Source organism: Pithys albifrons, chromosome 20 (genome assembly GCF_047495875.1).
Source record: "Pithys albifrons albifrons isolate INPA30051 chromosome 20, PitAlb_v1, whole genome shotgun sequence".
NCBI classification, from domain to species: domain Eukaryota; kingdom Metazoa; phylum Chordata; class Aves; order Passeriformes; family Thamnophilidae; genus Pithys; species Pithys albifrons.
In genome coordinates, this window is record NC_092477.1 from 5,496,134 (window position 1) to 5,521,423 (window position 25,290).

Below are 25,290 nucleotides of genomic sequence, written 5' to 3' on the forward strand. Positions count from 1 at the left end.
GTGCCAGGGTCTGGCACACCTGACAACAGAGTGTAACACAAGGAAGGCATGAGCTCCTATGACCCTGACCCATCAGATGGGGCTGGAGTTGGGTCCTTTCTGCACCCCTGCAAGTTCAAGGGGAGTCGAAGAATCCTCTGTTATTTTCCAGAAAGAACAGGGGATACCTTGACTCGTGTTTCCCTCTATTTTGAGTCACAGGTCTCACTGCAGTGAAGGTCTGTGACAATGAGCTGACAGCATCAACAACACTTTAAAGGCAACCAATGTACTTACAGACACTGAAGGGCACCTTTATGCTCCAGGCAAAAACACAGATTGCCCACTCAAAAGGTCACAGGAGTGCTTATTCTGTAATAAAACTGTAGAGAAGCAAAGTGTTTAATGTCGTCTGGGGCACGGATTGAAATGATTTATAACAGAAATGCTTTTATGCCCTTTGTGGCACCAGCTAAAAGTGATGCTTAGTATTCTCTTTATTTTTCTATTTGTTTAGAGGGTGTTTTCAGGGACAAACACACTGAGTCAGCTCCTCGGCGTGCTCTGCACTGTGGTGCCTGTGGCAGGGCAGGGATCCTGACTGCCTGATACAGCCTCCTGTAACATCCCACAGACAAATCAGGGCCACTTCAGACAACAATATCCCTCCACCAAATGTGCTGTGGGGATGTGAGGAAGGGAGGAGCATGATTGTCTCAAACACTGAGCTCTCTCCTTCCTAGGAGAGCTTGCCAATTGACTCGGAAGCTGAGGCAGAGACAGCCCACAGAGATATCTGTCTGCTCCTGGAAGTTCCATGTGTGCTGCTGTTCTGAGCTGAAACCTTTTTATTTTTCTTGAAAAATTATGTGAAGCGACATGATAGGTATCTCTAGAGCTCATGCATGAATCTGTTTGCTTTTCTGTTGTTGCCAGTGGAGTAAAATATATCAGGATATCAAGTTGCTGTTGAAATACCTTTGAAACATTCAAGTTGAGGTCATGCAGCTCTAAGAATTGCTTTTCTTTCCTTTCTGTTTTGCTGCTGATGTACAGCTTCATCATATTTTGTTTGTCTGTCTGTCCCTGTCTAACATCCATCTGTACAGTTGCCCCCAGCTCTGAGCAAAGGATTGACTTAATAGGTAACTTTTATTTCTCTGGAATAACAAGTTGCAATGTCCAGAAGATTAAATAGTGTGAGAAATAGGACTTATAAATTATTTTTACAAGTCCAAATATCCATGCTGTTCCCAGATAAAAGATAAGTTGTTCTTTTAAATGACTTTTTATGAAATCATTAAGAATTCTGCCTCTGAGTTCTGTTGGAATAATCATCCCAGCAAAGTATTGAATTTCTCCAATTACTACTTTATCTGAAGATCTTGACACTTTCTTGATATCAAGTGAAACACCTTTCTCCCTGTTCTCCCTTTCCCTCCCCCAGGACACAGCCTGTGCTGATGTTTAAACAGATTGAGAATGCAGGTCATCTTTCTCCTGTGCCATTGTCTCACTGCTTTGTCCTATATATATTTTATTGTTCCTTTATGATGGCTATTAAGGGCCTTTGTCTCCTTCTGTGCTTCCGTGTGGAATATTTATGGCTTTTACAGCATGCTCAGGGGTAGACCATCGATAATTATTGAGGAAACCCAGAGATGTCATATTAAAGCAGCTTTTTGCATACCCACAGGGATTTGTAGATATTATCAAGCAGGAGGTGTCTGTCTATCTGCTGTGCATGTTTGCTCAGAGGAGGGTCCCTGCTCAGTGGAACTGGGAGAGCTGCAGGAGAACTTGTGAACTGGTGTGTCCACACCGTGAGGGGGCTGCGTTTGGGGCACGATCCCAAACAGAGCTGTCTCCTTTTGCTTGCATCTCTGGGAAGATGTGGGCAGGTTTTAAATTACCCAGCAAATACACACTTCTCCTTAGCACAAATTCGAATTTTTTTCTGTTCCCCCGGAGTACCACACAGCACAGACTTGAAAACATCAGAGCATGCAGTGATGCCAGTGCAATATTGAAGTGCCTGAGCAGCCTTTGGTGACCTGCATTTCCCAGAGAAGTGCAGGACTTGACCTGTGCAGAACTGTCATTGTTTGTATCACAGCAGCTGGGACCGAGCTGGGAACTCTGCAGGCACATGTGAAGAAACACTCTGTGTTTTCAAGAGCTTTTCATCTGATGGGAAGAGTACCAGAAGAACGGTTAAAGTGCTAACATCGAGTTCCTCAGTGTAGCTTTTCTGGGTGACTTTGCACAACATATTTATTCCCTCTGTGATCTGCACAATAGAGAAACTGCAATTTTCTGCTTCTCTGGGGCACTGTAGTTGTAAAGTTGTATGGCATTCAGAGGGCACTCAATGTGTTCCTGTTGCCAAATCATGTTTGAGGAAAACAAGATGAAATGAAATGAGTATTTATGAGAAATCATCCAGCACAATTATTTCTTCATTTTGAATGAAAAAGAAATGTGGAATATCAAAAAATATTTGTGAAAAGTTCAGAAAAATATTAGAGTCATAGTGGTAATTGGGGAGAGTCTTCATAGAACTAAAATTCACAGAATTACAGAATATTCTGAGTTGGAAGGGACCCACAAGGATCTTCAAGTCCAGCTCTTAAATGAATGGCCCATACAGGGATTGAACCCACAGCCTGGGCATTATGAGCACCAGACTCTAACCCTGAACCATAACTCAGGGTCAGTTATGTAACTGCACCAAAAATTTACATTTTTAATCAGTGTTTGTAATGATATTTTAAATTGATCTTCCAGAACACTTTTATTTGCTCATTAGAAAATTTAAGAGCTCTACAAATTATGGGGGTTTTTTTAAAGTTCTCTGGTGTTTTAATCTAAGAAATCTGATAAAGACTGTTGCCCACAGCTTGCATAAATCTAGTCATTGCTTTAGCCTAACACGAGTCATCCTTTGCCCTTTCATCTTTTCTCAGAGATATTCCCTTAAACATGAAATTCTCTTTAAATCCAGAGGTCCACTGGTAGCCCCAATTCTGTCCAGAAGGTGCTGCACTGAGGCTTTCTATGTCTCCACCCCCATGTGTCTCTGTCTCATCTAGGGATGATCTCTAGGTGCTTCAGGTGTATCCGGGGCAGAGGGAGGGAACGTTTATCGATTTTTTTTTCCTTTTTAACCTTTATTTCCTTTCCCCTGCCTCCACAAGTGATGTCTGTGCTAATTTGCTCACAGACCATTAACTTTTGAGTGCAGTGAGAGCCCATCCCGGCTCTCGCAAGAAGCTGCTGTTCACCAGGTCGTAACTCTTTCTCTTCCTCCCACCTCATCTCCCACGTGGCTGATGTGGTTTCTGTTTTAATTCCAGATGATGACTGCACCAACTCCTTCACACCCAACCAGGTGGCCAGGATGCACTGCTACCTGGACCTCGTCTATCAGAGCTGGCAGCCCACCAAGAAACCGGCTCCTGTTGCAATTGCCCCCCAGATTGTGGCTCGGACCTCCTCCTCTGTCACCCTGGAGTGGTTTCCACCCATCGATGGGCATTTCTTTGAAAGGTGATCACTCGCTGCTCTGTACTCTCATGCTGAATTTGATGGGAAAGGGAGGGACAGGGACCCGGCTCTGGGATCACAGCTTGATCATGTGCTGTGCTCAGTCTTAAGGCTCTTTCCTAAATTGTTTCATACTGAGGAGGTTATTGATCTGTTTCTGCTCTTCCTTTCTCAGCCTGTAGCACTCAGTTGAAGGCCATTGATTTGCCATGTAAAGGGCAAATCGTTCTTCATATGTTACAGGAGGAATTTTCAATCAAAGATTCCAGCCCTGTGATTCCTGCTGTTATTGCTGCTCAGGAGTATCTGTGGGCTTTGGCTCTGCCTACATGTTCCCCCTCCTGCTCTTGCATGTTCCCTTTGCAAGGTCAAAGTGGATCTTGTTTCTACTCCCATGACAACACAGAGCTCAGGGGCAGTGGAGTCTGACAGGGCAAGGAGGTTGCTGGACAGGGGATGGGGACAAAAGTTCCCTCCAACCCTGAGCTGGGGGTCTGAGATGGGAATTGAGCAAGTCAAAGACCCAAACCCTTGAATATGTTGAATGTCATCTCATAGGTCAGAGCAGAGATATGCGTGTGTTTGTGTCTTCTAAACATGCCATATATGATAGCAGTAATGACAAATGAGATGAATGGAGGGCTCTGGACAGGAGTTGCACCACATTGCAGCCCACAGCCAGAGCAGCTCTTCCCCAGCATGACCTGAGCAACCGAGTAGTTCATCTGAATGCTCTTACACAGCTCTTGGATGAGCTGCAGGAGCTATGGGAGGCCTGGCAGAGAACTTCCTCAGTGATTGACCTTCTCACATTACCATGAGCTCACCTTCCCTGTTTGCATTTCTTCTGCACCTTTTGCTTTGTTGTTTTATAGAGAGCAAACTTGGAGTGTCCTTCAGGAGCGCAGCAGTTCATAGCACAGGAGGCCAAATTTACAAGCGTATTAACACCCAAAGAGCTGCCTCAGCACTGCTGCTTTGTGCTGGGAGAGCACCTTGAAAGCCACTGCCTCCATCAGGGATGAAAGTCCTGCCAGCACTGCCAGGACACCGTGGCCATTTCAGTGCCCAGCTTACACTTTATCCCATGAGGCAGAGAGCTGTTATTTTCTGCTCAGATGAGATTTTCCACCTTTATTGCAGATTAATATGGGGAGGGTAATCAAACCCTATTAGGAATCAATACAGAGAGGTCTTGTGCTCTGAACAGTGTTTGCTTTAATTGCAGTTCTGTAACTGAATCTTTTTGTTCCTGACCTGTGAAAAGGACTTTTGTGAAGTTCTGAAAATTAATTCAGAATTTTTTAGCCCGTAATCATTTTTAGGCAAATTAAATTTCTCCAATTTAATTTAGATTTCAGAAGATGCTTATTGTGTGTTAAATAAATGCCATCTGCCTCTTAAAAACACATTGATGCAGAGTTAATTGTTATGTAACTAAATATGCCTTTATTACATATTTCTTATAACTCAATCAATATGTTCTTAATAACCTCTAGTTACTTGCTTCTTAAATAACACAGAGTGGATAGCCTGCTAAATCTAAAATTTCATAACAGAGTTATCATATGTTAAATAAAGAGTGATTTTCCAGGGAAAAAAACTCCTTTGGGCTTTCAAATCTGTGTGCTCAGTATTACTGAAGAGATTTAAAGAGACAGCCTCAAATACTTTGAGTCCAATTCCTTGTTAAAATGAGATTCCCACTGCTGACGGATACAGAAATGTTGCCGTGACCATTTAAAAATGTCACTGAAATATATAAATGATCCTGTCTCAAACATGCCCAAATTTTTGATCTGTTAATCAAAACAAGGATGATAGTATTATTCTAGTGACTAATCCTGGAAAAGCTCACGTGCTGAACTTCCAGTGCTGTTGTGTCCAGCTCTGCTCGGTTAGAGGCACATGCCTGTATCAATTTGTGAAATTGGGTCACTGTGCAAGACAAGTAGGAGGTAAAATTGGCCAAGTATAATCTTATCTGTGTGTGGGAATACTGTAAATCTTTGCAGATATTTTTACACAAAGTGCACACCATGGCCCAAATTTTACTTGCCTCACTTGAATGAATAAACTCATTCACTTCAATGGGACTATTCATGTAAAAAACAGAAGACTGATACTCAGCAGCTGAGTGCCTTGGGCCTGGTTTCTAATGCACAGAGGCCCCTTCCTTGCTGTTTTGACAGTGTAAAAGGGCCTCCAAAGCATGAATGGCTCTGGCTACATTAGCAAGTATTGTGCCTCAATGTAAGTAGATGTCCGGTGCAAAACAGGGAATAATGAAGACGTGATGTCAACACTGGAGTGTTCTGGGGGCGTTCCTGGTGCCCCATGGCATCAGTGGTGGGAGCACTTCTGGTGTGGTCCTGGAGCACATCTCCACCATGGTTTCTCCAAATCTGGTCCAGCTCCTGTGCTCCAGGACTGATCCAAGCACTGTAAGGGGGCAAGGGAGGAGTTTCCCTTCACTCCTGATCCAAATTGCAATGCTACTGTAGGCGCAACTCAACTTCCTTTTATGTCTCTTTTATTCTCCAGAGCTGTGCACAGGCAGTGACCTCTGCTTAATGGAAGCCAGGGAGAGAAAATTTAGCCTTCTGTTTAGAAATGTAGCACTGGGCTGGCTGTATCTGTGTGTGAAGTCCTGACAGGTCTGTAGTTGAAGGGAGATGAGGTGTGGAGGTAAAGACCATGTGCCTTTTCTCTGCTTGGATGCAGCTCTGTCACAGACGCCTCAGCAGTAGGTGCTTCTCTCAGAGAGTTTCCTATTAATTATGTGGATTTGGGACAGGGAGCAGTGTTCCTCTAAATTTGGGATTGACTCCTGTGTTCTCACTCTTTGGCAAGAGTAGATACATGAACTGTGCACAACACTAAATCTTACTGACAAAACCCTCTGTACCTCTTCAGAGTGTTCAATTGATGTTTGCTCTTTCACTCTAGAGAGTCATTTACCTGCAGATAGATTTGCCAACATGCTTTGACCCTAAACTCCAGCAGCTGGTTGAGTTTCCAAACATCTCTAATAATCAAATATATCAAGAACCAGCATTTCTTTTTGTAGCTACTGCACACAGGATTGGAATACTTACCATTCTCCATCCTCCCTTTCAAAAAAGCACGACAAAAATGTTGCATACAGATATAAGTAATAATAAAATAATAACAGAGCCAAGGAAACAAGTGAAAACAAGTGAGAAAAAGAGAAGCCTCTTCATTTCCTGGCTGCATCCATTAGATGTGTTCATCCATTGACTGTTCTCCTGTTTGATATGCACAGGCAGATGTAAACAGTTATTGTAAAAGGGCTCTGCAGCAAATTCTGCTTGGGCAGAAAACTTCAGATGCATCTGCTCTTCCAAGTTTTCATTGGGGTGACTGCATTCATTTCCATGATCCTGATGCTATCTCATTCTTAGCAAGAAAATATTTTGGTCAGTGTGGTGTCCCAGATGGAGATGGCTGGGCTTGATAATCACTCTTTTAAACCTTGATGGAAAGTTTCAGTGCCTTAGAAGGGAGAGCACCAGTTCTGAATTTCAAGTAAGCAGCTACAATTTAGTTCAAAGCCAGGCACTCTTTTACCCATAGGAATGACAGATTTTTAGTGGTTTTGAGTTGCCCTCTGAACTGGTGCTGGCCTTTAAGGAAATAGTCTGTTTTTCACTAGTAGTCTTTAGATTTTGAACCCACTTCACTGAAATATCATGCTGTAGGAATGAATTCCTCCTGTGCTCTGAACTTCATAAGCTGGAATTTCCCCAGTACTTGGCCTATGAGAAAATGGAGAAGTACAGATTTTCCTTTACCCTGCAGTTTGGAGAGTCATGTGCCCTGTGTATAAGGTGGCAGATATGGTATCATGCCTATTTAACAGTGTTTTGAACGGATTTATGCTCATTTATACTTATGTTTTTCCTTGTTGTCCATGGCTGCATAAGGTATAAGGATCTGGCTTAGAATTTCATAAGCCTGTTAATGTGATTCCATAATTGGTTTTGACATTCATGGCTGTTTGTAGGATTTATGTGCAAAAGTCTGCAGACCAAAAACTTTAACCCAGGAGTCATTCCCTGTGTAAGTCCTTTCAGCCAGTGGAGTTACATCAGGCTTGAGTCTGGCTCCCAAACTGGAAAGTAAAAAGAGAAAGTTTGCTCATAGGCTTTCCCACATGATGCTCCTTGTGATTTCTCTTACCTCCAAGTCCTCCCTGGTAAAAGGAAATGTTTGTCCATAAGCCTACAGTTTTTTCCACCATGGCAGCCTGTGATGAAATTGTATAGCTGCTAATTTGAGTGAAAAGCAGTCCTAATTGTGGAAAGTTGGCTTTCAGAGTCCTGTCCTCATCCAGGACCAAGTGCTAATGCAGGATTCTCTTTGTAGGGAAACTGAGAGATTATTGTTGCAGGCACTTCTATCCCGACTGGTGGTGGAAGTGTCTGCAAAGCAGCCACACCACAATAATTCTGTCTCTTGATTTCTCAGGTTCTTTTGTTCTGATGTCTTGATTTTTTTTTTTTGCATATATTATTTAGGCAAGCTGAGTTAGACACTTAATACACTTCTAAATGGACAGCTGAGAAATAAAAGGAGGCAGTGACATGCCAATAGTGCAGGTGGATGAAGTGAGACATGGAGACAAGTTACACACAACATGCCTAACTTTTTTCATTACAAGTGTTACAGATCACCCAAGGAAGAGGGAGAAATCTTTGCCTTCCTCTTTATTCAATCCCATTGCCATGTTTTGTTCTTCAGATGTTTTCAGCAGGTTCACCCTTTCCTGCTCTGCATGAGAGTTCTGCCATTCACTGTCTCTTTGTGGGGGTGGCTGAGGGCAACACTGAAATGGGTATGAGTTTTACCACTGACTTAATTCCAAGTTCCCATCGTTGGCAATCCCTGCTCCTGCCTAATGAAGCCAGTTGACTTTCAAATAGATCCCTGTCAACAAATGGGAGATGCTAAGCTGTGGAGAAGCTGAGTGTGTGGCATCCCCACCACCGAAGGGAAAGGCGATGGCACAGTTGGGGAGGGCTGGGAGAGTAAATTTACAGTCCTGGTGTCCTCATTGAGGATCCAAAATAACTTCTGCCTGAGGATCACAGTGCCCTCTTCAAAGCAGTGCTAAAATAAATCATGCAGTGGTGGTTATGATGGTGAAAATCTGCATAGCTGATTATAATAGTTGATATAAATTATTATAGTAGTTGATTCAATCCATACTTACTTGGGTAGCATAGAGAGTACATGGTGTTACACGCTAATTGTTTGCCTAAAACTTTTGTCCTTTCCTAGGTACATTTGATCATTAAGATAATTAATTTTTAACTTTTCTTTTTTAGCAGGAAGTGCTACTTAAAGCCGAACAGTGAATTCTGAATAATAAGCAGATTACTGGGGTGAATAACCACACATTCCAGGTCAAACAAGGTTTCCAAATTTTGTGAACCCTGTTCCCCCTGCAAAAAAAGAATTAAGGGCTTGTTCTATTCCATATGTTCATAACCCACCCCGTTTCCAGGCTTGTAATGATCAGGGCTGTGAGACACCTCCACAAGCAGGTCCTCACGTACTTAACAAAGCTGTGCTTCACAGAGCAGCTCTGTCTGATGGTTTCAAAGTGTGGGACTTCATCCTTTCCTCTAACCATCAGAATGCCCAAAGCCTTCACAATCTTAAAGGTACTACGAGTTCAAGCAATAAATAAATCCATGATGGGAACAGAAATAGATCTGGAATCTCCTGAGCCCAGTTGCCTGGCTCTAACCGCTTAAGCAGCATGTATTTTCTTTTGTCAGGGTTTGATCCAGTGCAATGGGGGAAAAAAATAAGAAAAACATATAGGTGAATGTGATTTCCCAGGTTGCTGTCATTTTGTGTTGGGTGGAGGGCTCACAAATGCTGTCTGCAGGGGCTCTTAGCTTAAATCTCCAGAAGGTCAGCATCAGAAAACACTCTTGTCAGTGCCTTGAGAAAAAGAGGGTTAAGTGGACCTGAATTCTAAGTCTTATTGCTTTTAATATAGTTGAATAAGCAGCTCATTCAGCTGTTACTAAGTTGGTGTGTTTTCCTGTTTTCCTGGCCTCCTAGAGAAGTGGGATCAGCATGTGATCTGTGCGTGGAAGGAAGAGTCCTGGTGCAATACGCCTTCAGCGCCTCTTCTCCCATGCCCTGCGATCCCTCGGGGCACTGGAGCCCACGGGAAGCAGAAGGTGAGTCACAGAGCTGGGGGCAAAGACATGGTGGGGCACAAATACCAAAGTCCAAGGAGAGTCACAGAGACAGGGGGAAAATCCGGGAGAGAGTGTCTGATTATACTGTGTGTAATGAGAACAAAACTGGAGGACAGAGAAACACCGTGCCCTGAAGGAGAGCCATGGCTGAAATACCTGTGTTGTGGCCCCCGGGTGCTGCCCCTGCCCATGAATCAAATGAATTCCAAGAGCTGAACATGAATTTCACAAAGCAGCAGAGTGCCAAGAAATGCTGACCATTCACATCTGCCAGACGAATTCCTCAGGGGGGCTGTTTACTCCCTCTACTCCAACTCCAAAAGTGAAGAATTATTTTTTTGGGCCTGATTTCTGCTGCCTTTGCTTGTGGTGATTAGCAGTGGGCTGCAGCTGCAGCCAGGCTGAAAGGAGGTTGCCCTTTGGGCAGATACTCTGCAGCAGGAATGCAGGTGACTACATCAAGCTCTCTCTAGTGAAGGGCGTTTTGCAAGGCGTTCTTGTTGCTTCTCTTAGAGGTTGTTGGAGGGAGAATGGTCTGCAGGGCTGGTTGTACCAGCTCCATTAGATCTCCATCATTAACTCTCCTCCACGTGTACCTTCCGCTCTGTAAGTGGGTGGATGTGGTGGAGCATATTTAAGGTCATACCAGGCAGAGGTCAGTCATCACAGATCACGATTTGGAAAGAGCAGAGTATTATTTCAATCTATCCATCACGAGCTGCTCCTTTGGGAGCAGCACCTGGCACAGACTCCACTGTAAGCACACAGGTGGGTTCACTGAGCCCCCAAGGCCAAACCCTGGATTTTGCAAGCTCCTTATACAAATGCCTCCTTCCATTAAGGGCTTCTTTGTCCTGCAGCTAGAGCACGTGGGAGTTATTCTGCAAGGAAGATTATTTGAGATAATATGGTGATACATTTGTTGCTGGCACCCAGGAGCCCACCCTCATCCCAAGGTCAGCACATGCAGCGAGCTGCACCCCCACTGCTTGATGGGACAAGTGTTCTCAGCCCCACACATCCGTGTCCCAGCGTGGGGGCCCAGCAAAGGTTGTGTTTCACTCCAACTCACCCCCTAAGTATGGAATAAGTTGCCCAGAGAAGCTGTGGCTGCCCCATCTCTGGAACTGTCCAAGGACAGGTTGGATGGGGCTTGGAGCAACCTGGAATAGTGGAAAGTGTCCCTGCCCATGGCAGGGAGTGGAATGAGATGATCTTTAAGGTCCTAACCCAAACCAGTCTGTGATCCCATGACATCCAAGGCCAAGGCTGCTGGGCACAGCACAGAGCACACCTGCCCCTGAAGTGGGTGCTCCATCCTGGGAAGCAGCACCTTGGCTACAAGTGTCAATGGACTGTGCAGTAAAGAGCATTAGCAAGGTTTGGATGTCTTGCAGTAGTAGTTCAGGGTGAAAGGTGGAATTTCCACTTAGCCAAGCATTACAAGGCTTTGAAACCTGGTTTCATTTGGAACAAAACCTGAAACTTTTGAAACTCTCTGTGGAGCAAAATTAAAAACAAAAAGTGTTTGAGCCTGGCCAAAATGTTTTGTTTAGCTCACAGAATTCCTCTTTCATGAACTTTAGTTAAATTATGACATTTGAAAATACACCCTTTTAGTAGAGAATCTAGGGCAAAAGCAACTTTGAATATCAAAATAAAAAGTGTTTCAAGGTGCAAAAGTGAAAAGGTTTCATCCAAAAATGTCAAAACACAATGTTCAAATAGTGTTAGAACTTTCTTGCCATTTTCTCTTCCAGAATAAAAATTTGGCCAAATAAACCCAATTTTGTGAAGTGTTTTGATTTTGAAAGGACTCCATATTCCATTGAAATAAGCAGTTCCATCAGACTTTCTCCAATGAGCTTTGATTTGAAACCTTCTAGATCTCACACATCTTGCCAGCGGCGTCATTCCTAGAGAAACCAAGCTACTCAAAGATTTATTACCCAGCGGCGTTTGCCTTTAATTTCCTCTCCTTGCAGTGTGTGCCTGCATGTTCTTAACTGTGAAGGGTGCAGTCTGATCCTTATCTGTCTCATTCAATTGCTGTTGTGTCATTGCTCTGGAGAAATTTGGGAATCCTGTCCTCTGGTTGAGTTGCCTTCACTTTAGGGTAGAAAATACACCAAATATATGGTGATTGTGGCTCCATGATTTTCTGTTGTCAGTGCCACACTCCCTGACATTCCAGATCTCTGCTTATTTGCACTTGGTCTGAGTTACAACTTAGATCATTGTCTGGCTTCTTTAATTGTGTATAAGTACTAAAGCATGGAAGCTTTAAATTCACTTTCTGCAGACGTTCATGTGTGTAAATCTCCACTGCTTGAATGTTCATGGAAAGTGAAGACAAAAGAGGCCTAATCATGGCCAAAATGAACTCATTTTAAAATCTGAGACGACACTCATGGAAAATGTTTTGTAGGACTCATCCAGCTTCTGACCAGAAAACCACATTCCTCAAGTGCCTCTGCAGCCGCTCTGAGCCTTGTTGGTCTGATCTCATTTTCCTGAGGTCTCACAGCACCAACACACTGCTACCCCAGGTAGCTGACACCAGCAGTGGTCTGGGTCCTTCTTAGTGCCCTGCTTATGTTTGAGCATGGTGGGATCCAGCCCCCAGGCTGAGGTTTTTTGTGGTTCTTCCTCAGCCAGTTGTCGCCCTTGCACGAGGGGCTGTTTGTTCCCTGGCAGTGGCTGTGGGAGGGCACTGGAGGTCCAGCAATTCTGATTTACTCCTTACCTTCCCTGGAGAGCTAGAAAGCTCTGACCTATCTGGATTCTCACCAGAACACCTGCTAGATAAAACAAACCTTACAGCACCTCCATAACTCTGTCAAAGGGGGGTTTATATAGGAAAGGTGTTTTTGGCTCAAGCCCAGTAAGTACCTTTGCTTACTGTGCAATATGTGCATCCATCAGTCAGTTCCTGCTGCCTGGCTCACTACTGACTGAGGCAAGTGTGAGAATATGATTAAAACTGTTGCTGCCTTAGGCTGCTCTAGTGCCCTGACTTTCCCAGGGGCCAGTATTTCACTCAAGAGCAATTCATTCTGTATGTGCAAAGGGAAAGGTCTCAGCTGGGCATTGGAGTCCCCCAGGATTGTTCCTTTGTCTTTACCACCTAAGACATGTGGCAGGTGAGTTGCAGGTGTGGCAGCAGCTCCATCCTGAGCCACTGCTGATCCCAACCAGCCTCCCTGTCCATGTGTCAGGGCAGTGAAGGGACATTGGTCCCAGCCACTGCACTGAACTGCATGATGAAGGATTGACACACCAGGCTGTGACTCTGCACAACATTTTGAGGAAAGACCCACCCCCAGCCTGCCACCCCTGCTCTCAAACCAGGAGATGGGCTTTGGCTTATCCCCACAAACCTCACATTCCTGTTTCGTGTTAGGCAAGACATGATGTTTCTATGACTGATCTAGCTGACTATCTCATAATCCAAAGGATTTTCAGAACCTGAGTGCAGAGGGAAAGAATTACTTCTACACTATTTCTTTTTATATACAAATATTTGTAATTTTCAGAACATATGTCCATCTCTAGAAATTTAGGTACATAAATTTTTTTCCAGAGTTGAATTAATGTTTCTTACCCAGGTCTAAATGTTTGATGATATTTAAGAAAGAGTCTCTTATCTCAGCTTCATTGAGGTTTTTAGACTATGAATGACCAGGATCTGGCTCCCATTTTGGGGTAATGACATGCACTAAGTTCCCTGGAGGCTCCAGGGAGTTACATCCTGATCTACCAAAACGTGTAGCTTAGTTTGGTATTTAAGCCTTGAACTGGCAGAGGTGAATTTGCAGGATCCCAGGTGGACACCACTTTTGCAAACGTGCTGGGCTGTGAGCCATTAACTCCCTTTCCCCCCCTGTGAGATGGCAGGGGTAACATTCACAGATCTTGACAAAAGCCCTCTGAGATACTGGAGTTAAAAACCACCTTCTTAGGGCTGCAGTCAGGAGTTTGCTGAGAATCTGTGAGAAGAAGTCACGGAAGGGTTCAGCCAAGCACACAAGGACGACAGTGAGTGTGAGGTAACATGGGCTGAGTGGGGCATTGGCTGCTCAGAGTGATGATACACAGGGCTTGTGAGCTTGCCAGGGAGAAAAACTCAGGCTTGTTAAATGGACCTCTGGCTTTCTTCAAAATGTGGTCTCTCCAGATGCTGAGCTTAGTGACATTCCCACCACTCTGTGGTGTGTGAGGAGGGGACAAGAGCTATGGGGTATGTGTGGGTGAGGGAGAAGCACTCAAAGTTGGCCATCTGCAGTACAATTGTGGTGGATCACAGGAGGATTGCCTGAGATGTTGGGGAATCTATTCTGCATCTGGGTTCGTTTGGTATGAACAGGAGAATTCCCTGAGCTTTTTATCCTTGACAGAAGAGACACATTTCTAATACTTCATTGGACCACAGACAATAAGAATAACCTTCATATATTACCCTTTTCTCTTTAAATTAGTAGTGATGTCCTGTTTGTCCATGTTTGCCCTGTGCTTTATCTTTTCTTCCTCAGCTGCAAACAGCTGTGCTCTCTCTCTTTTTCCTCTGCCTTCTCCATTTCTATCCTCTTGTTACCTTTCTTTATCTTCACTTTTCCCTTTCTTCTTTTCTGTGCTTTGCCTTCTCCCTGTCACGCTTGCTCCCTTTTCATGTGATTATTTGGGAAGGAAGAGGGAATTTATAGCTCTCACTGGATTCTGTTACCAACTGTTCCACCCATCTGACCTCTCTGGATCTTGCAGTCCATGACTCCATGCCAAATTGTAATGTTACCATAGTATTTGGGAACCCATCAAGCATTGTGGCTTTCATTAGTTTTTAGAACTACCTCCCATGTAGTTCAACACAGCCAATGGTGAGAAATGTAAAAGTACAAGTGCCTGTTGTTTTATGACAACGAGCTCAGAGATAGCTCAGAGCTGTGCTCCTTGTGCCTCCAGAAAAGGGGTCTTGCACACCATGCTAGGTCAGTGTGTAAATGCCACAGGAGTTGCCCCTGAACAGCACAGTACAACAGCTTCTTGGAACCAACAAAAGCCCTATTCTTGTCTTTGTTAAAGAGGAAAAAATTGTATTTTAGAGTGAGAGTCAAGGGAATAAGTAGGAGGTGAACTGAAGGCAGTGACTCTGTTTATCAGGTAAACTATAAAGTGGAAGGGGTGGAAAAGTATTGTTTGGCACAGGGGAAGGCACTAGAAATAGGAAATGCAGGACCAAATGAATGGGCACAGTCTGTGCTGTGTGGTGTCAAGCCCAGCTGTGGGCACTTAAGCTGAGTTTGTGTCTCCCCCTGTCTGGCCAGGAGAGGCTGGTGTTGTGCTCCTCCCCACACCAGCCATGCTTGTTCTGCTCAGGTAAATAACCAGTTTCCTGGACAGATTTGCTCTGCTGCCAGTAGTCTGTCTTTTAGGACTGATGCCAATGATGACCCATGTTCTCTAACTTCTTTTGTGCCCTCTCTTTGCTTCCTCCTTTCTTCCCAGGGCACCCTGATGTTGAGCAGCCTTGCAAATCCAGTGTCAGGACATGGAGTCCCAACTCGGCGGTCAACCAACACACGGTGCCCCCAGCCTGTCCCGAGCCCCAGGGCTGCTACCTGCAGCTGGAGTTCCGTTACCCCCTGACTCCAGAGTCCCTCACAGTCTGGGTGACATTCGTTTCCCCAGACTGGGACTCCAGTGGAGCAGTGAATGACATCAAGTTGCTCACTGTCAGCGGGAAGAACATTTCTCTCGGGCCACAGAACGTCTTCTGTGACATCCCATTGACCATAAAGCTGGATGTGGGACAAGTGGGCGAGGAGGTGTATGGAATCCAGATCTACACTCTGGATGAGCACCTGGAAATCGATGCTGCCATGCTGAGCTCTGTCCCCCACAGCACCCTGTGCACAGACTGCAAACCCATCCAGTACAAAGTGGTTCGGGATCCTCCTTTCCAGTCTGGATCTCCAGTTGTCATCTCAAACCTCAGCAGGAGATTTGTTGACACGTAAGTAACTGCTTTCTAGAGAGCTAGATCACCTTATTCACTTCAAAACAATACTTTGTCCTTCTCATCCTGGGAATGTCCAGCATCCCGAGTGGTTGTGAGGATGTTCAACTAGACAGGCATGCCAAGAATTACCAAGACAGGATGTTCTCACAGTTTCTATCTGAAAACAGGAGCATCACACTCAAGTGAGATAGCCTGAGATGGCATGGAGGGTTTTTGAGAAATTTCTGGGCTAGTTGTGCAGAGATGTGTAATCCAGGTTTTCCTTAACCAGAAAGGACATTGCAGTCTACCTAAGCTATGACAAATTAAATGATTAGGCTAACTGAAGTGAAGACCTCTGGAGCAACAGGGTCGTCATTTCCTTGGGAATGTTTTCAAAGTAATATTTCAATGAAAAAGAAGAGAGCAGGGTTTTCAGTGCCAAAGCACCAATTAAAGGCTAAATGCTAAGGAGAGTGTGCAAAGAAACACACTTGCATGTTCAGGTATGTAAATGTGTTTCAATCACTTTCCCTTTCTGCTTTCATGGGTCACCAAATCAAGTTGTGTTGGTGTGAGCTTGTTCTGACATGGTAAACATTTCAAGTACACTGATTTGTTGCAGGAACTGGGTTTCATCCCATATACAATTATGCTCATCTAGTTAAGGGATACATTATTGTTGAGGAAAGTCCAACTTCAAAATATTTACTGATTTCAGGGAGATCCAAGATCCTACAGTAAGAAAAACATCTTTTGCATAACATGATTCCTTGGAAGTGATTCATTCATCTGTGGGAACAACATGAAGCTCATTTGAAAAATGAGCACCAGATAAAAGGAAACCTGCTAAGAAAACTGCCCTCTAATTTAGAAAAGATGATCTAATTAGTGCAGCTAATATCAAGGAAGCATACATCATTATGGTCTTCTAAAGCATATTTAAATATAATAAAAATGATTAATTAACAATTCAGTAATCATGAGCTCCCGTCCCTTTCACAGCCCAATTATACAGCTCAGAAGATGCAAATTGTCCCTATGGATTTAAAAAGTCAAGGTAACTAACAATAATACATAAAATAAAACCCCAGGACATCTCTGAGATTACTCATGTGCTGAAAGTTAAGCATGTACTTAAGTGCTTTCTTGGGTTGTAGCCTTGTTCAAACAACTGCTGGCACTTAGCATGAGATGAATATTGGCATATTGGAAAAGTGGAAAATGGTGAATTTTCCCAAGGTTTTGCTGTGAAAGCATCTTTGCCTGAAACCTGGCCCACTCCCACTGGAAAATAGGACTGGTTTGGTTTGAAATATTTGCATACCTTAGCACAAGTTCCCACAGAAACAGGTCCAGTTTTGACTCCATCACAAAATGTGAAAGAAAAAAAAAAGAGCCCAAAACATGACTTGTATTCTGAGTTCTATTTCTTTGTCTTTTATTATGATTTTATGGGTCACTTCTAGGTGAAGTGAAAGAAAGCTCTAAGAATGAAATCAGTAGCCAGGGATTAATGGCAGTTTTCCTGGGGGGTCATTGAATAAATCCCACGGGATAACTAATTACACAGACAGACAAAAATCATAGAATCATAGAATGGATTGGGTTGGAAAAGACCTCCGAGATCATCGAGTCCAACCCTTGGGTCAACTCCAGTCCCTTTACCAGATCATGGCACTCAGTGCCACGGCCAATCTCAGTTTAAAAATCTTGAGGGATGGTGAATCCACCCCCTCTCTGGGCAGCCCATTCCAATGCTTGAGCACTCTCTCTGTAAAGAATTTTTTTCTGATCTCCAACTTCAATTTCCCCTGGCAGAGCTTGAGCCCATCGTGCCCCCTTGTCCTATTGCTGAGTGCCTGGGAGAAGAGACCAACCCCTACCTGGCCAGAACTTCCCTTCAGGCAGTTCCAGACAGTGCTGAGGTCACCTCTGAGCCTCCTCTTCTCCAGGCTAAACAACCCAATCAGATAGAACTTTGAATTTAATCTTTCTGGGGTCTAGTGGACAGAAATGGATGCTTCTGGAAGCTGGCACAACCAAGCCTTCCAACCAAATCCCAACCAAACCCTCCAGTTTAGCTGGGCTCAGCTCCTTCATGTCTTACCAGGGACCACACAGAAAATCCTGCCAGTGAGCTCTGACAGGACACTTGGAAAGTGAAGTTTTAATCTCTTGGTGAGGAGGCAAATATGCAGATCCTTAAGCACTTGTAGTTGTTTTTGGGACTGTTTTGGCTGAGAGTGGTGAGGCCCTGGCACAGGTGCCCAGAGAAGCTGTGGCTGTGCCATTCCTGGAAGTGTCCAAGGCCAGGTTGGACAGGGCTTGGAGCAACCAGGGCTGGTGGAAGGTGTCCCTGCCCATGGCAGAGGGTGGAACTGGATGATCTTTAAGGTCCCTTCCAACCCAAACCAGCCTGTGATTGTGTGATTCAAGACTTCTGCACGTGTTTGAAAATTTGAGAAGTGAGATGATGTTTTAAACGTAGCACAATCAGTGCACAGCACTGATCTGGATCCCCTGGGGGGTCCTGCAGATTTGGAAGCTGCTGCTGGGCTATACCTTGAGATGCAACAAATTCACTGAACCTCTGCATGGGGTTGTGGTTATCTGGTAGAGGTAAAAGCAATAGGAATTCTCCATTGCCACCTTGTGCAAAGAACAGCCACAGTCTTTACAGTCCCTAAGCAAGAAGGGAGGGAAGATACTTCAGGAAAGTCAGAGACAGAGGCATTGGGCCATGATCCTACTTATATAGATGTGTGGAGGTAAATGGAATCTTTCTCAACCTGTTCACATCTGCCTGTTTGTCTCATCCTGTACCACTGGAATTCAGCCTATCTGTGCAGCCAGACTTTGCAGCCCCTTTATCTCTCTGTAAACCCCAAGCCAGTTCCCCCTCCTTTGTGCTTTTGCATGTTTTCCGTATTAAATAAAATGACACCCCCACATGTTCTATGCAAGGTTATTTTGAAGGCAGTCTCATATCTTTACTTTTGCCTCCTCTGACCTTGATCTTCGCTTTTCTCTTTTTCTCCCAAGGAAAATATTTGCTTGCACTGTTATCTGTGAGCAAGATCCTTTCCCCAGGTGTGGCGAAGCTGAAAGAAAAATTAATTTCTCTTCCCTTCTTCCCGTCAAAGAGAGGGAACTTCCTTTTAAGCTGAGAGGAGAGACAGCCTTTAATGGATAGCCCTTGCCTAGTCAGCACTGGGTGCTCCACAGAGGAGAGTAAATAACTAGAACAGTGGAAACATTTTATTAAGAAATGCAAAACAATGCCAGACCTTCTGTTCTCAAGCTGAATTTTAATCTCAGCTCTTGGCTCAAGCCAAGGTTTAAACATTCACTTCTGAGGGACAGAACCTTATCTTTGGACCTTACAGAAATCAGGCCTGATACACTCAATTCCACTGAGTATGATCAGCCAGAATTGCTGGTATCTCTGATACAAAATGAGAGTCAGAGCCTAGGAAGAGAGCAGAAAGCTAAATAAATCAGTGGGGGGAAAAAAGAGGTCAGGGCAGGTGCAACACAGAACTGCTGAGTCTTCACACCACAGCGAGTGATAAGGAAGGAGCCTCTTCTGCAAGTCTCAGAGTCTCAGCTCACAATTTAGTCCAAATGTGGGTTGTGCTCACATGTAGAGTGTTCCAGCCTGGCTGTTCTCTAGCAATAGTGCGTGAGATGGTCACAGTGGGGATTGTGGTAATTGCTCTGGCCTCCCTTCACTGTCACTGCTGCATTTTTACGCTCACATCACTCTTTGGAAAGGAACCCTTGCTCTTGAGTTCATTTGTGATAACCATGGGTTTTTTAAGAGCTCAGTGACAAGTTGAGTGTCCACAGCAAGATGCTCTCTGGATGATGCCAGAGGCACAGTTAGGTGTCAGTCCCAGCTGGCCAGTCTGGGGTGAGCAGCCCGTGTTCCCCGTGGCACTCTCAGTAGCCAGATTTGTGAGCAGTGAGGAGCTGGATGTGCTGGTGAGATCTGTGCACTCCCCTCTTACTAACCTGAGAGAGGTTAATTTTGAAAAGTTGTCAGAATAACTTTAAAAGTTTCAAAGAATTGGAAATTTTCCCAACTTTTCTGCCACAGACTTTGTAAGAAGCCTTAAAGTGTGGTGAACAGCGATGGATCAGGTTGTCTTTGTGGTGTTAAACTCCAGGGGTTTTCAAGACAAAGGCATTGACTGAAATAACCTCAGGAAGTGTCCCAGCATGAAGCCCTGGTATGAGTTTTGGGTTTGCAGAGTTGAGAATCACTGAGAAGCAAGTTTGCAGTGCTGTGATATGTAATTCTGAGACATTCTTGCTAGAACTTTAGTATCAAGGTGTTACATAGAGATCCTTCATTCATCCTTCAAAAAAGAGAGACTGAGAGAGAAACTTGTATTTTCTCATTTAGGGTGTAGGTTTTTCTTCTCAATTTTGGCTATTTTACACTTACATTCTATAGTTAAACCTTTTCTCTTGCTTGATAATTGTTAGAAGGGGCTGGTCATCATCTGTGCAAACAGCAGTTGTTGTTCAAGTAGGTACAATATTTTAAAAGGCTTCCATTCAGTGCTGAGCTTGTCAACTCTGTGTCATTTATTGGGTTTTAATTCTGTTTTAACAACTAAGACAGTGGTGTGGAGATCTCACTCAGGCTTCTTGGAGTGATTGCAGAAAGACTGAGAAATTCCCATCCTTGGGATGGCAGGTGGCAGAAAGGCTCCTGTGCCACTGTTTGTAGGTCCTTAGTATTTCTCATTGTTCGTGGACCCTTAGCAGTTCATGTGCTTTAGCTCTGTAGTTTATCCAAAGCAGTCATTTGTTTGCAAATTTGCCTTATTGCTGCATTTGCTAATTGTTACTGGTCCCCAGTCAGAAGAGCATATGGTCAGTGACTTCTCAGAAACCCCAGATGAGGAGCAGTTGAAGGAAATGGAAAACAGGTCTGAAGGTTCTCACAAATATGAACAAGCAGAGAGGCTGGAGAATCAGCAGTAGCAATTCATAATGAGCAATAACTCGTTACAGACAATTAATTGGTGTGTCTTTTAACCCCTGAATTCAAGAGGAAGTTTGCATTCACATGACACAGGCCCAGCTGTGCCTGTTCAGAACAGACTGGAAAAACAAGACTATCACAATGGTGATATCTAAACCTAAGTCCCTGCAGAATGCAACACTAAAATTTCACAGTGACATCTGTCCTTATTATGGCATTCCTTCCTTCACCCCCAAGATCTATTCCTCTCTTTTCTGGAGGTCTACCAACCAGAGGAATGTATGATCTAAAGCAGCTGAAATGAATTGCCAAATCAGCCTGTCATGAAGATAATTAACACCATATTTCCACCCAAACAAGATACAGATCACTGGGTGGTTGTTCTCCCGACACCAAAAGTTGAAGCCCATATTATCATCAATTTCTGCTCATCCCTCCTCCACAGTTAGCACGCCAAACCTCTCTTGATATGCCAGGAAATACTGGAGAGTATCTAAGATAGGACTGAGATGTTAAGAAAACACTTTGCATGCCCAGATTTATCTGCAAGAGCTGCCAGGTTGTCCATGCAATATTGGCATGCTGCACATCTGGATTCCCAACAGGCTGGAGAACTGTGTATGGTATTCCAGATGTCCTTGAGCACGAATACTTACCCAGCCACCCTGGAAGTGTCTTGCCTTGATGCGTGCAAGGACTTCATATGCTTTTTGTGAGGATACATCCCACTTATCGTTCATAGTTGTCTTGGGATTGAATAATAGAAACATAGAATGGTCTGGGTTGGAAGGGATCTTGAAGATCATCATGTTCCAGCCCCTGCCATGGGCAGAGACACCTTTCACTAGACCAGGTTGCTCAGACTCCCATCCAGCCTGGACTTCCAACTAGCTGCTTCCTCTCCTCACTACAGTTCCCAGTTTATCCTGAATTTCTTGGTCCTAAAATGCATAATATCATCTTATACCAACATGTAGACCATTTCAAGACATCCAGACCTGTATATTAGACATTTCTGCATTATGACTCCATCCTTGTCTGCATTGACTGAGCTTGTTTACCAATTCTGTGATGTCTGTGGTTACTTGGACATTTGGGGTTTGGATCTTTATTTGCAGGAAATGTTTGCTAGTTAACCTCAAAGTGATAACTGAAAGACAAATTTCTGTTTTCATTAAAATTTCTCTTTCAATCCAGCCTATCACTGGAAGTGCAAAACAGTGTCTCTCCTGAGTCCCTGAGTATTCAATGCCCACTCTCACACCTTGCAGTGCCAGGGACCTGCCATTATTAAAAGCACTTGTTCTCTAGTCAACATTTAGGAAGATTTTTTCCCAAAATTGTACAATTCTCCATATTATTTTCCTTCAGTAATATGTTTAAGATCCTCAGTTATATCCATATGAAATTTTAGTCTCCAATAAAAACACTTTTACCAATCTTCAACAACCCTTTTCTCTCATTCATGCTTTCGTGCTCATTCTTGAGAGTTGCCCTATCCTTAGCTTTTCATGCTGGCTTTCCATGGACAAAGCTATTTTGAGCATTCCCAAGAAGAAAACACCCCTATATCTTACTGCTGTAATTTCCAGTTTCAGGTGCAATATTAGCATTGTCAGTTCCTGCCTAGCTCTTCATCAGCAGTCCTTGCATTAAGGAGTAAGTGTTTCAGTTGTTCCTTGCTGATCGTAGTTTCCAAGCTGGAATAGTGGCTGTGCTGTCACTGTTTGAAAACCTCCAGGCAGTGAATAGTTTTGAGTGTATTGGAGCTGCCTGTGGTCAGTTTTGGCAGAGTTTGATCTGCAGCTGGTGTAGGACAGTGTAGCAGTCCTGGAGCTCTGAGGAGGTGCTGGTATCATCCATCTTTGTGCCTCTCCCAGGCCATGCCTGGACTTGGCTGTGTCAGCTCCTTCCTCATGCAGCCAGTATTGATTGCCCTGTTTCTGTTTAATGAACCTGGAAATTTCTCACGATGAAAGAACAAAATAATATGGGACAATTGCCTGTCCCACACCTTCCCTTCCAACAGCAGGAAACTGGTCATAGGTTCACCTGACCCTAACAGAGGTGAAGTGCTGCTGGGAAGGAGACACCTCCACACTGTAGCAACTTCACTGCCAATATCCCTCAAGGGAAATTCTTTCCTTTCCCAAAAATCGAGGCCTCTGGCTTGCACGGGTCTGGGCAAGGAGGCAGAGGGGTGACTGATTCTGCTCTCTGAGCCAGGTAAGAGCACACACCCCTGCTCTGCACTGAGGGCTCAGCAAGCCAGGAAGAGGAATACTGCTTCTATTCCATCTCCTGTTCCTGCATCTCTCCACATATGTTGTGCTGCTAAATACTGAGGTAGTGGTTGTTATTATTTATAGCTGCCAGTAGCATGCTGGGTGTTTCACAGAAAAGAGGCACCAAGTACCTTCTTCCAAAGAGCTCCCAGTGAAGTGTTGGGGGCTGACGGTGATGCAGCTCTCAGGGGTGATGCCTCTCCACTTGGCTGATGTGATTTGACAGCTGGAAGCCACATTCTGATGGCTTTCCCTCTTTCGTGCTCTCTTCATTAAAGGTGCCAGGTTATCTTTGCGAAAGAAGAAGCTGCTTCCCGACCCCACACACGGAGCACATAGAGCAATTTTTTCCCTTACCACCCTCTGCCAAACTGGCTTAACCCTGCCCTGGAGAAGGGGAAGAACAATTAAGACACTGTACCCGTTCAGGAGGCAGCTTTTCTGCTCAGCCTGTGTGAAGATGCCGCTCGGTGCCAGCTGCAGTGATAGATTGGTGACTCCTCGCTGTTGCGGTTTCTTATGTAACGTTGTAACTGTAGCTGGCACTGACAAGCTCCATAGCTCCTGTTCTGGCTCAGCCACACATGATGCAAGAATAAGGTAGTAAGGGCATGTTTATCTTTCTCTGGGTTTGCCATCCTGAGACAGGGCAGCCCAAAGGAATTTTTCTGGGTCTAACTTTGAAGGGTGGGATTGCTCTGAATGACCTCCAGCTGCATCTCTCAAAGAGATGACTCATGAAGAAGAAAAGAGACTGTCCCATTTGGGGAGAAACACTTTTCTTCAGGATCAGCTTAGCTCCAGCCAGGGACTCCCCAAGGATTCCTGTTACACTGGATTCACATCTCCATGGGGCAATACACAGAGGCTGTGGAGAGATCAGACTTGTAGACTACAACTTAATCATGTGAGTGTCCCTAAAAAATGAACATTAACAGCTGTCCTATTATTATCCAAATAGATACTATTAGAAATTGATGTATTTAATGACTCCCAGCCAGGCTGGAATTTGAACTCACGACCCAGAAGTAGTAGCAGAGTTTTCAGCTGCAGGAGGAAAAAAAAATAGAAGGTCAAACAGGACTTTCCCTGCTGGACAAAATAATTTATTGCAGGTGAAACAGTCTCAGATATGTGGTAAATTAGGCTGTGCATTATCTCATGGATAATAACTTCTCTCTGATGTTTGCCTTCTTGTGTGCATCTTTATTTTTGGGCTCTAAATAAGATAAGAAGCACCAGAAATCTCCCAGGAATAACAAATGCATTTTCTTTGCTTGATTGAGGAAAGAAATATTGGACAGACATGTGTTATGCAACAATTTAAAAATAACTCTCTTGTAAAACTTGGAGTGAGCCTCAAATACCGCAGAAGAAGCAGAAATGTGTTACCTACCTTTTTATCAGTCAGCCAGTACAGTTTTTTCAGCTACTTTTACTGAACTATTGGCCTGATCATTTCCTGGACATTTCATTTTAATATATTTTCCTAGGAAATGCATTCCAAGTGTCTGTTAAATTTGGAGCTACACTCAAAGAGGCAAGGATTTGGAAAGAATGCTGCAGTAAGACTGAAATACCTGTGCTGTCCTTAATACCTTGTTGGATTCAGCAACAGACAAGACAAAAGTGTCCAAGGCCAGGTTGGACAGGGCTTGGAGCCTGGTCTAGTGGAAGGTGTCCCTGCCCAAGGCAGGAGATTGGAATGAGATAATCTTGAAGGTCACTTCCAATCCAAACTAGTCTGGGATTCCGTGATTCCAGGTGTATCACTGTATGGCTGATCCCACTGCAAGCCCAAGGCATCCATCATGTGATGCTTCACCCAAACTTGATCTCAATCTTTCTGATCAGGATCTTCTTAAATACGTGGTGGCACTGGCCATCTCTGTGTTGATGTCCCAATTCCAGCATTTTTCTGGAGGTTTTTGTGATAGGAAGGGCAAGGTGGAAATAAATCTCCTTCTTCTCATCAAATTGAACCTCAGAGAGTATGCCTGAAACTGTACACCCCAAATTATCAGCCACTGCTGCAAACACTGGCCCTGAGAGCTCAGTGCAGTAAACCAGATCATTTACTCACAGTGGTACAGGATTTTTTTAAAAATGTAAGACCAGTTGCAGATGTAATGACAATAGAGGAAATTAGCTCATGATGGGATTTTAGGAAGAGGCTAGTGGAAACATGTTCAGTAATGTTCAGTTATTAAACCATTAGAGATCCCACTGGAGACCAGCTAGTAG

General features: G+C 44.1%; 1 protein-coding gene across 1 annotated transcript in view; it reads left to right on the plus strand.

The window, feature by feature from the left end:
* The window catches only part of PAPPA (pappalysin 1), a 181,106-nt gene that overhangs the window by 56,517 nt on the left and 99,299 nt on the right, over positions 1-25,290 (plus strand). The window contains exons 5-7 of the mRNA XM_071574522.1: positions 3,336-3,528; positions 9,625-9,746; positions 15,270-15,777. Of these exons, the coding sequence (XP_071430623.1) occupies positions 3,336-3,528; positions 9,625-9,746; positions 15,270-15,777 (823 nt within the window). The remainder of the gene's footprint in view (positions 1-3,335; positions 3,529-9,624; positions 9,747-15,269; positions 15,778-25,290) is intronic.